General features: G+C 43.0%; 1 protein-coding gene across 2 annotated transcripts in view; it reads right to left on the bottom strand.

Annotated features, from left to right (window-relative positions):
* CLVS1 (clavesin 1) overlaps window positions 1-12,720 on the bottom strand; it is a 125,854-nt gene that overhangs the window by 33,557 nt on the left and 79,577 nt on the right. For both annotated transcript variants that reach the window (XM_056522022.1, XM_056522020.1), the window contains exons 4-5: window positions 5,785-5,895; window positions 437-672 (exon numbers count right to left, since the gene is read on the bottom strand). In XM_056522022.1, the coding sequence (XP_056377997.1) occupies window positions 437-672; window positions 5,785-5,895 (347 nt within the window). The remainder of the gene's footprint in view (window positions 1-436; window positions 673-5,784; window positions 5,896-12,720) is intronic.

Raw genomic sequence — 12,720 nt, 5'->3', positions numbered from 1 at the left:
CTCAAGCAGTGGCTGTGGGACTCAATGTGACTCTTCATAGGAATTCTGAGTAATGACCATATGCACTGGATACAATAAAACATCTATATTGACTGAATACATATTCTAACCCTCTTAACAGTGCCAATGTGGATGGTATAATACCAGCATAATCCTATGATCAAAAATATTTGTATATGTTTGTAATTTCTTGTTTTCCCATACTTCATACTGTATATATATATTTCCTTCACTTAAATGTGTTTCCTGACCATTACAGCTGTATACTGCTCACAAAATGCAAAATGACGAGAACCCGTGATTTCCATAACTCCTTTGATGTACATTGGCATTTTTATGTATTGTAAATTATTATATAAAGGACTAAAATATTGATGCTTGTTAATACTGTGAACTTTATGGTGAACTTCAGGGTGTAGCTGCAGAACATAGTTACCTTTTCATATATTTCGGCGAGCAATCTCTGTCTACATTGGTAGGCGCACACTTCACATGGATGGCATTGTAAGAAGTGTGAGTATACTCATTCTCATCATTGTAATCAGGACCAAGCAGAGTCCTCGCCCATGTCCCCATGTCATATGGTGGCAGTGTACCCCCAAACTCTGATGGTAAACATTCTGGGTGGATCAACTGGTGCAGACTGTTAAGATTGTTACCATGGAGGAAAATCTGAAAAATAAAAACAATAAAACATGTAAATATTTCAGGAAAATTTTCTTAAATAGCTGAAAATCATTTTCTTTGTCAACCATAATTATTCCATATAATGTGTTGTTGTCGTTCTAATCCCTCTCATTAAATAGGATTCTCTGCTATTCAGTTTTCTCCTACATTCACTTCACTGAGTTAATATCATGTCTTCCAGGGGCAGAACTCTATCTACTGACTGTAATAGCTTAAAGAGTACCTTTCGTGATCTAAACTCTCTCTAATCCCCCCCCCCCCATCTGTCCCTGCCTCTCACTGACACTATCCCTGTGTTTCTTTTCATTCAAAACACCCTCTTTTTACCTGATTTATTGTCTTCTTGGCTGCTCATTCAGCCTTTCTGGGGGACATGTGAACTCTTGTGTCTCATGGTCCCAACTACTATTTTATTAATACAGAATTAATATGTACCATAACCATAGATGTCATGGGACCTATATTGTTCCCCTGTACCTAAAAAAAATTTATGGAAAAATCCTTGTAATTAGGGCATGGGGTGAGGTACACTTGTGCAGGTTCATATTACCCCCAAAAAAGAAGATTATGTGATCTTGCTATAGCTCTCTCTGCCCACCATCCATATTAGGCTATGTTTAGGCTAGGTTCACATCTGCATTATTTTTTCCATTCATCTGCTCCATTGAAGAATTAACAAATGAATTGGCAGATCCACCGCACACCGGATACAAATGACCCTGTTGGAACCAATTGACTTTAATGGAGTCCATTTGGTTTCCAACATGGCGTTCATTATTTGACTGAATAAAATAGTGCTGCACTCTTTGCTATATTGTTTGTTATTTTAGACGGAACCCACAACAGATTCACTAATAAAGCCTCCGACATGTGTGTGGTGAGGGTGGGAGGAGGGCAGATGGAATTACCCTAGGGGCAGATGGAATTAACCCCTTGTATTCGTGACACCAGGGCGTGGTTTATCCTCTACACCGCCCAAAAGTATACCACTGGATCCTGGGCTAGGCATGGGGGCAAACAATGACTCCGACGCCAAGTTACGGAACAACGGAGTCAGACAGATGTAACAGTTTATACAGCTTGGCTAGGCCCACGGGGGGGGGGGGGGGGGGGGGGGGGGGTTGGGCAGTGATTTCAGGGACCACAGGGTTTGCTGGGGCCTATGGTGGACTTGGACAATTTGATGCAGGGCCATGCTGACTTGAGACAGATTGATTTGGACTGACTTGACTGAGACTGACAGACTTTACCCCGTTTGTAGTTTACCAGGTTTTGACCTGGGGGTAGTGGACTTCTGGATCTGTGGCTGCGTGGTAGACGTTTGTTCTCTTTAGGACACCAGACACTCTCTCTAGACTTGACCTCACTGTGGCTCAGCAAAGACTCAAAGAGAAAGAGGAAGCTCCACCCAGGATTTATATTGGGAGACTCTGGATGGGTCCCATAGGTCACCCTGTAGGTCACATGGTCACTGGTACCTTCCTTGGTTACAATCACATTAGAACAGTACTTTACTCCTTCCTTCTCCATACCCGTACATCCTGGGTCCTCTCCCTTTCCATAATGCCGGGCCACTGCGTGGCCTCGTGCCATAGCGGGTCAGGCCTGGCACCTAACAATGGCTGGGACCCGTGGCTAATAACCCTTTAAACTGAAAGCTAATCTAAACTGAAAGCTAATCAGTGCCGGTTAGCTCAGTGGGCTGTTCTGGACAGCCGCGGTGAAATTGTGGCATCCCGAACAGCTGGAGTACACGAGGAGGGTGCCTTACCTATCTCCTCCATGTCCAATCGCTGAAGGACTGCTCTGTGCCTGGAATCCAGGCATGACAGTCAAGCGGCAGAATCATTGATCAATGTTATCCTATGAGATAACAATGATCAATGTAAAAGATCAGTGTGTGCAGTGTTATAGCCCCCTATTGTTAATCAAACCGCACGGTCAATAGAGTACGTGCAAAAAAAATTCCAAAGTCCAAAATAGCGTATTTTTGGTCACTTTTTATATAATGAAAAAATGAATAAAAAGCGATCAAAATGTCAAATTAATAAAAAAAATAGTACAACTAAAAACATCAGATCACTGCGCAAAAATTGAGGCCTCAAACCGCCCCGTACGCGGAAAAAAAAAAAAGTTATAGGGGTCAGAAGATGACAATTTCTAAATTATTAATTTTCCTGCATGTAGTTATGATTTTTTTCCAGAAGTACGACAAAATAAAACCTATATAAGTAGAGTTTCAATTTAATCATATGGACCTACAGAATAAAGAGAAAGTGTAACTTTTACCGAAAAATTTACTGCGTAGTAACGGAAGCCCCCAAAATTTACAAAATGGTGTTTTATCTTCAATTTTGTCGCACAATGATTTTTTTTTCCGTTTCGCTATATATTTTTTGGTAAAATGACTGATGTCATTACAAAGAAGAATTGGTGGTGCAAAAAATAAGCCATCATATGGATTTTTAGGTGCAAATTTGAAAGAGTTATGATTTTAGATAAGGAGGAAAAAACTAAAGTGCGAAAACAGAAAAACCCCGGGTCATGAAGGGGTTAAAGGCATAGAACAAATATATACATTGCATTGGATAACACATGCATTATTTAACTATTCAGGGGACACAGGTGAAGTGGAGGCCCAGGGCTCATGGAATGGAGTCTGCCTGACAGGGCAGCAATGGTACAGGGGTGCAACTCCTGTACTGGGCCACTACACATGAGTGAACCTAGCCTTACACCTAGTTTCTTTGAGTGTATTTTGAGACACACACCCTTTTATGCCTGAAAAATATCAAAACTGGCCCTCCTTTACTAAGAGTGTTGGGTTTTACTAGTGTGAAATGTTGTTTCTGACTTGTAGGATTCCACTCTATTTACTATATAGATTCACAGATTTTTAAGTTTGGAAAGTTTTCTGACCAGCTTTTTCTTAATGGAAATTTCCAGCCATTTATTCTCAGGATTTTCTGTGAATTCAATAGTAAACAGGTCGGGTTGTAGAAACCTCGCCCATTTTCCGGGCGCCCATGCCCCTTTTTCGGGATTGTCTGGTAAAATGAAAGTTGAGCTGTGATTGGTTATTGTGGGCAACAGAGAGAATCTTATTATAAGACAGCGTGATAACTTTCCCTCAGTTTTTTTGTCAGTATTTTTAAGCAGATATCTAAAGTGGTTCCAAAAACCACAAAAAGATGCAAATCTTTCCATTATAGTGTTTCCATTCCCCTCCTGGTTTTGGCTAAAATATTCTGACCAAAATACTAAGTATGAACCCAGCCAAATACTTGAAAACACTTGAAAATTGCAAGCAAAGACCTGAAATACATAAAACTGTAAAATAAAATGAGCCATAAAATATTAAAAAGGCACCTAAAAGTGCATAAAAAATGTATATTAAATGTAAAAGTAATATATTTTTTATCATAAATTTTTTTTACATTTTTATTTGTAATGTATTTTAATATTGTGTTTAATAAAGTGTGTGTGTGTTTCACTTTTTCTCTATTTGTTACATTTTTTTTTAGATAGTACTACTACAGACTGTTCCATGATGGGAGTAGTAGTACCTGTACTAATAGACAGATAGCTCCCGGTGTCACTCCTGACATCTGATGCGATCATCCTATCTATTGCAGAGATGTGGAGCGGCTTTCTCATGCGCTCGCATCTCTGCACTATAATACTACTACTCCCACTACCTAAAAAAAAAAGTTAAAAAAAGTTAAAAACACACACACACACACACTTTATTAAACACATTATTAAAATACATTACTAATAAAAAGTTTAACAAAATGAATTAAAAAAAATATATTATATTTACAAATAAATGGCCCTTTTCTACATTTTTATTATTGTCTGCTACATTTTTGGTTCCCTGCCTGCCCAAATAAATTGATCCCTGTTTAAAAATTAATAAAAATGTTGTTATAAAAAATATAAATTTCGTTGAATACAATTTTTTTCATCACTACTGCATTTTTTTTAATGGTACCCTACAAAATGTTAATAAAATAGGGATCTCCATCCCTTTTTTGGGATCGCTGAAGTCCAAAAAAAGAATAAAAACTGCCTGCAAAAACGCCAAAGTTAAAACCCACATGGCCTGAAAAAAATAGATTTCTGTAAAAAAATGCCATACTTTAAACTTGTGGTTGTTTTTGTAAACCAGTCTCTGAGATCAAAATAGCTGAAAAACGCCCAAAGAATAAAAAAATAAAAAAAAAAACACCAAAATGAAAAATGCCAAGTGGCTGAAAAAGTGCAGTGCGGCAAAATAGATGTTTTTTTTCGACATTTTTGCGTGAAAAGCCTCAGTGGAATGCTAGCCTAAACAATTATATTTTTGAACCTTGAATTCAAAATAAGGTTAAAAAGGCAGATGGATTCTTTCCTATAGTATATCATTATTTATAAACCCATATTGTACACCCAAATTGTGCATTGTGTTTTTTGAAATATGAGTCTTACATTAAAAAAAATATCTACGTGTGTGTCGACGTATTGCAGACTCTTTATTTGATGGGTTTTGGTATCAGATTGTAAGGTGATATCCTCAACTATACTAAGCATAAAGACTGTGTAAGAAGAGAAAGAAACTAATCTACTCTCCCAGTCACGGCTAAAGACTGAGCGTTTGATCATATTACCAGGCTCGGGAGAATCTGTTCTAAGATGGACAGATACAGCTGCAGGAAAATAATGAAATAATAAAATAGTGCACCTTCTGCTGTAAATAGACCTGCTCCATTATGTACAGCAGCTGATCCTTCATACAATTGTCAGTAATTACAGCTTCTAGAGCTGCCAGTAGTTTTAATATATTCCCCCCTTCATATCACAAATGAGATTCTGACTGGTTAGTTCCTGTTCCTTCTAAAGATCAAAGATGCCCTCATCCCGAAGACTCACACTGAATATAATCCATTGCCATAGCTTTATTGATCGGAAGCAGACAATATGCAATCCACAGCTGTGACCACAACACACCATATGTTTTAATCTCTGAGGTTTCCAGCAAAAATACTGACTACACTGCTCCTCTGGAGATTTGGAGAAAGCCCAGGATGTGGCCTTGCATGATTTTTCATGTCTTACCCTTTTTCGTGTCTTGTCTTTAAGGAAAGGTTTAATTATGGTATACAGGGCATGGATGTACCAAGGTTGATTGACAAAGTGGACGCCTCCAAAGCGAGCTGGAAAACTGTCCTAGAAGCAAGAGGAGAACAGATGCTCATTACTGGATATAATAGGATGGCCAGCTGGTCAGAAAGGCAATCCATTACATCAATGACACAAGTTTAGAACAGTTTTCTCACTAAACCTTATTATATATCTGCATACATAGTCTACAACATACAAGTTGTTGGAAAAAAGGATTACATATTGACATCTATGAGATATAAAATGTTATGCAAAGGTACATATTTTGTAAATGCATACAAATATAGTTGAAAATGAATTAAAGGGTATCTCCGGTGAAGAAAAAAAAAAATCAAATCAGCTGGTGCCAGAAAGTTATACATATGTGTAAATTATTTCTATCTTAAAATCTTGACCCTTCCGGTACTTGTGAGGCACTGTGTGCTACAAAGGAAGTTGCATAATTCTTTCCAGTCTGACCATAGTGCTCTTTGCTGCCACCTCTGTCCATGTCAGGACATAGAAGACCACTCCTGCTCTGGACAGTTCCTGACACGGACAGAGGTGTCAGCAGAGAGCACCGTGGTCAATCTGGAAAGAACTACACAACTTCCTCTGGAGCATACAGCAGCGGATAACTACTGGAAGGCTTAAGATTTTTAAATAGAAGTAATTTACAAATCTCTTTAACTTTTCTGGAACCAGATGATTTGAATTATTATTTTTTTTATTTTTTTTTTTACCACCGGAGTACCCCTTTAAATTATAATTCTCTAGGGTCAATCTCAAAATTTTGTCTAGTACCAGCAATATCCTGGGTATCAAAGCAGGGGAGCTAAAAGGGCATGTGGAGGTCTTAGATGGGTGCCAGCAAGCCATAAAGCCTTAGAAGTGTTGTTGCCTAAGGTCAATCACTTCTTATTAGAAGGATGTCTTAAAAATAAGAAGAAAACAAAATGTCCCCATGCTTATCTGTAATCTGTATAGAAACCTGCCACTGTTTCCCTACAGCACCACGACAGGATACCAGAAGGATTACACATTGTACATTCACATCAGTGGGTTGTCTGTATAACACAGGTCAGGTTGGTCCTGATGCTCTATGCAAACTGCAACACTCACGTTTCAGAAGACAGGAACACCGGTGGATGTGGATCCGCTGGACCTGTGTTGCTGATGACTCGGACCGTACCAGGGAGCGGAGTCTAAGGTGCCGCTTGTTTTCACCAGAGCCCGCCGCAAAGCGGGATGGACTTGCTGTGGCAGACGGCACCCAGGTCGCTACCCCTGGCATGGCTCGACCACACAGGCAGTTGAGGAGATGCGAAGTACAGGAGGGAAAAGGCAGCTCGTAGTCAGGATAGCAGAAGGTCAGGGCAGGCGACACAGTAGCGTAGTCAGGGCATAGCAGGAGGTCAGTAGGCAGGCGGCAGAGGAGCAAGGTCAGAGAAAAGGATCAGATACACGGCAAGGCAACTCTCAGGTATGCTTTCTCTAAGGCACAAGGCAACAAAGATCCGGCAGGGAAGTGTGGGAGGAGGAATTTATCAATTATCCCCAGGTGTACTACACTAATGGGCACACTGGCCCTTTAAATCTTAAAGCTCCAATGCATGCGTGCCGTAGGGGAAGGGGACACGTGCGCCGGAGCAGAGAGGCAGGAGCAGGAGAAGCACCTGGTGAGTAACAGACTGAGATTCACATGCGGGCACGTCCCGTGATGCAAATCCCAGCCCTGCGGGCAACAGCAGGTAACAGGACCAGCGTGTGTGGCTGGAGCGCATAACGTAACAGTACCCCCCCTTTAGTCTCACCTTCTTTTACGTCTCAGAAAACTCCTGAGAAGGTCACAGTCCAGAATATTCTCCTCAGGCTCCAAAGACCTCTCCTCAGGACCGTAACCCTCCCAGTCGACCAGAAAAAATTGTTTACCACTCACGGTTTTAGTGGCAAGAATCTGTTTAACTTTGTAGACATCAGAAGAGCCGGAGAAAGGTGTGGGGACAAGATTCTTTTGAGAAAACCAGTTTATGACAAGAGGCTTGAGGAGAGAGACGTGGAAGGAATTGGGAATTCGTAACGTAGCAGGTAGACTGAGTTTGTAGGAGACGGGTTGATTTTTTGTAGACTCTTGAAGGGACCAAGGTAGCGAGGACAGAGCTTGTAACAGGGTTTCTTGAAGCGGATGTACTTGGATGAAAGCCACACCATGTCACCAGGAGAGAAGGACGGAGGAGGTCTTCTACTTTTATCAGCTTGTGCCTTTATGCATGAAGAAGCCTGGGATAACAACTGTTGGGTCTTTTGCCAGATGGTGGAGAAGTCACGGGCCAGCTCATCAACAGCAGGCACACCGGAGGAATTTGGGAGAAGAAGAGGAGAACGGAGATGGAATCCGTAGACAACAAAAAAGGGAGACGACCTCGTGGACTCAAAATCCTTGTGATTATAAGAGAATTCAGCACAGGGGAGAAGGTCGACCAAATCGTCTTGGCAAGCAGAAACAAAATGCCGAAGATAAGTCTTAAGGATTTGGTTAACCCTCTCCACCTGACCATTGGACTGAGGGTGGTAGGCCGAGAAGTCCAGCTTGATGTCCAGACGGTTACAAAGGGCTCAGCAGAATTTAGAGACAAACTCCACACCGCGATCCGAAACGATATGCTGAGGAAGTCCATGTAAACGAAAGACATGCAGCAAGAAGTACTTCACCACCTGTGGGGCAGAAGGAAGACCTGGTAGAGGCATGAAATGAGCCATCTTGGAAAACCGATCTACAATGACCCAAACGAGATGGCGGCAAATCGGTGATGAAATCCATGGCAATATGGGACCAGGGAGTCTCCGGAATGGGTAAAGGCTGTAAGAGTCCTGCAGGTCTCTGTCGTGGGGTTTTGTCAGGGGCACAAGTTTCACAGGAATTAACAAAATAAGAAACATCACATTCAAGATGGGGCCACCAGTAGTCCCGGGAGATTAGAAGTAGAGTCTTGCGTATTCCAGGATGTCCTGCTTTCAAGGAAGAATGACCCCATTTCAGTACCTTGCATCTCAATCTGGCGGGCACAAATGATTTTCCCAGAAGAACTTGCTGAATTTCAGCAGGAGCGCCAGGAATCAAACGGTCAGGAGGAATAATATGCCTAGGCGTGGAGTCCAAACCAATGACCTAAGAGGACCTGTAGAGGGCATATGCTCTGATGTTCTTGTCTGCTGGACGCAAGTGGATGAAGAAGTTGAACCTAGAAAAAAACAGTGACCACCTAGCCTGACGGGGTTCAAACGCTGAGCAGACTGAAGGTATAGAAGATTCTTATGATCTGAGTAGATGCTGACCGGATGAGAAGAACCTTCCAATAAATGTTGCCATTCCTCCAAAGCTAGCTTAATAGTGAGGAGTTCACAATCTCCAATGGAGTAATTCCTCTCAGCAGTAGAGAATGTCTTGGAGAAGAACCCACAAGTTAGAGTCTTGCCATTGGCGTTTATCTGAGTGAGAACAGCACCTGCTCCAATAGATGAAGAATCAACCTCCGAAGCAAAGGGCCTCTCTGGATCAGGTCTTGTAAGCACGGGAGCAGAGGCAAATGCAGACTTTAAATGGGAGAAGGCCTCTTCAGCCTCTTGAGGCCAAGATTTAGAATTAGAAGTCTTCTTAGTGAGAGCCACAATTGGAGCAACCAAGGACAAAAAATGTGGGATAAATTGACGATAATAGTTATCGAGTCCCAGAAAGTGTTGAATAACACGTAGGCCTGAAGGACGAGGCCAATCCAACACTGCAGACAATTTATCTGGATCCATCTGCAGGCCCCGATGAGAGACAATGTAGCCAAGAAACGGAAGACTAGACTTCTCGCACAGACATTTCTCCAGTTTGGCATAGAGATTATTCTTCCGTAGTCGCAGAAGAACCAGACGAACTTGAGTACGATGCTCCTCTAAGTTGGAAGAGAAGATCAGGATGTCATCTAGGTATACAACAACACAGGTGTAGAGATCATGGAAGATATCATTGACAAACTCTTGAAAAACGGCTGGAGCATTGCAGATACCAAAAGGCATTACGAGATTGAGTGCTGCGGAATCTGTAGGCGCTATATAAATAAAATTGTTATTATTATTATTATTGACGGCCATTTTCCATTCATCTCCCTTGCGGATATGAATGAGGTTATACACTCCACGTAAGTCCAACTTGGAGAAGACCTTGTAGACGGTCAAAAAGTTCTGAGATAGGAGGTAGTGGGTAACGGTTCTTGACCGTGATTTTGTTAAGTCCCCTGTAGTCAATGCATGGACGGAGTGAGCCACCCTTCTTCCTAAGAAACCAGCTCCAGCAGGAGAAGTGGACTTACAGATAAAACCCTTTTGGAGATTCTCCTGGATATACTCAGCCATGTCTTTGGTCTCAGGAACCGATAGAGGGTATATTCTTCCACAAGGAGGAGTGGTACCAAGCAGAAGATCAATAGGGCAGTCGTAAGGACAATGTGGAGGCAGACACTCAGCCTGTATCTTGCAGAATACATTAGAGTAATCTTGGTAAGGTGGAGGCAGACCAGGCAAAGGAGGAAGACGAGAAACAACTTTAGGCTGGACTGGACTGAGACAAAGATTTTGACAGAACTGACCCCAGCAAATAATTTCTCCAGTTCTCCAATCTAGTTGTGGAGAGTGACGTCGTAGCCAAGGAAGGCCAAGAAGAAGCTCAGAAGTACAGTGAGGCAGTTCATAGAATTCAATCTTTTCTTTATGCAGAACACCCATTTGCATGACGAGAGGCTCAGTATGGAATATCACCTTACAGTCCAAATTTTGTCCATTAACAGAGGAGATGAACAAAGGCCTGGCAAGCCGAGTAACAGGAAGATGATATTTGTGGACGAAAGAAGCATCAATAAAGTCACCTGCAGATTCAGAATCCAAAAATACTATAGTGCTGAAGGAAGTGCAGAAGTGAAGACTTGTACAGAAATGGTCAAGCGAGGAGAGGTTGTATTCACACTCAGGGACGCCTCTCCTACGTGACTAGGTGCAAGCGTTTTCCTGGATACTGTGGATGAACACAACAGTCTTTGAGGAAGTGTTCCGGGAAAGCACAATACAAACACAAATTCTCACTGCATCGTTGTGATCTTTCCTGTTGCGTAAGGCAGGAACGGTCCACTTGCATAGCCTCTTCTGCAAGAGGCACAGGAAACTGTAGAGGTGGACGTTGAAAGACGGGTGCCATGTGAGGATATCTCCGTGTTCTAGCAGGTTCCCTCTCTAAGTGCAGTTCTTCCTGCCTATCAGCAGAACGCATGTCAATACGTGTAGCAGGTGGATGAGTTCAGTCAGAGAAGAAGGAGGATCAAGTGCAGCAAGGGCATCTTTAATCCTGCTAGACAGTCCTTTTTTGAATGTGGCACACAAGGCCTCATCATTCCATGCTAGTTCTGAGGCTAGAGTGCTGAATTGAACCGCATAGTCACCAACGGAAGAATTCCCTTGACATAGGTTCAGTAAAGTCGTCTCAGCAGAAGAGGCACGTGCGGGTTCCTCAAAGACACAGCAACATTCTGCCAGAAAAGCCGTCAAGTTGAAAGGTACCGGATCAACGCGGTCCCAAAGGGGTGTAGCCCAGGCCAAGGCTTTTCCCGACAGTGGGCTAATAACAAAAGCCACCTTAGCACGTTCTGTCGGAAACAGTTTAGACATGAGCTTTAAATGCATGGAGCATGTGTAATGAAGCCTCTGCATAACTTGGAATCACCGTCATATTTAGAGGGTAATGGTAGATGTAGCTGGGAGCCAGAAGATACTGCAAGAGCTGGAGGAGAGAGTGGGACAGGTTGCGGATGCTGCTGTTGCAAGGCCAAAAGCTGTCGTATCATAGCAGACAGTTGGGTAAGTTGCTGTGCCTGTCTCACCAATTGCTGAGACTGACGTACCACAACGGAGGGAAGATCCGCGACTTTAGGCAAGGGTACCTCAGTGGGATCCATGGCCGGATCTTACTGTAACACTCACATTTCAGAAGACAGGAACACCGGTGGATGTGGTTCCGCTGGACCTGTGTGGCAGATGACTCGGACCGTACCAGGGAGCGGAGTCTAAGGTGCCGCTGGTTTTCACCATAGCCCGCCACAAAGCGGGATGGACTTGCTGTGGCAGGTGGCACCCAGGTCACTACCCCTGGCATGGCTCGACCACACAGGCGGCTGAGGACATGCGAGGCACAGGAGGGATAAGGCAGCTCGTAGTCAGGATAGCAGAAGGTCAGGGCAAGGGGCACAGTAGCATAGTCAGGACCAAGCAGGAGGTCAGTAGGGAGGTGGCAGAGGAGCAAGGTCAAGTCACAGAGCAAAGGATCAGATACACGACAAGGCAACTCTCAGGTATGCTTTCTGTCAGGCACAAGGCAACAAAGATCCGAAAGGAAGTGTGGGAGGAGGAGGAATTTATCAATGAGCCACAGGAGTACTAGACTAATGGGTGCACTGGCCCTTTAAATCTTTAAGCTCCGGTACGTGATTGCCCTAGGGGACGGGAACATGCGCGCTGGAGCAGAGAGGCAGAGGCGGGGGCAGGAGAAGCACCTGGTAAGTGACAGACTGGGATTCGCATGCGGGTGCGTCCGCAATGCAAATCCCAGCAGCAGAAGGTAACTGGACCATGAGCTCACAGCCAGCGTGTGCGGCCGGAGCGCATAACGTAACACAAACGTTCTATGCTTTGGCTAATAGATAAAGATCCTGAACCTGTTGCATATGGACAGGAATTGTCTCAAATTTTACTTATAAATTGACAAAGGTGATACTCTTTATATGTGGACAATTGGACAGCATTAAACTTTTTGTACCTTGATCATCACAAAGTATAACTTTAATATGATGTGTAGGAATG

This window comes from Hyla sarda, chromosome 5, assembly GCF_029499605.1.
Source record: "Hyla sarda isolate aHylSar1 chromosome 5, aHylSar1.hap1, whole genome shotgun sequence".
Classification (NCBI taxonomy): domain Eukaryota; kingdom Metazoa; phylum Chordata; class Amphibia; order Anura; family Hylidae; genus Hyla; species Hyla sarda.
Note: the sequence above shows the minus strand (reverse complement) of the source record. Positions and strands in the feature narration are given on the sequence as shown.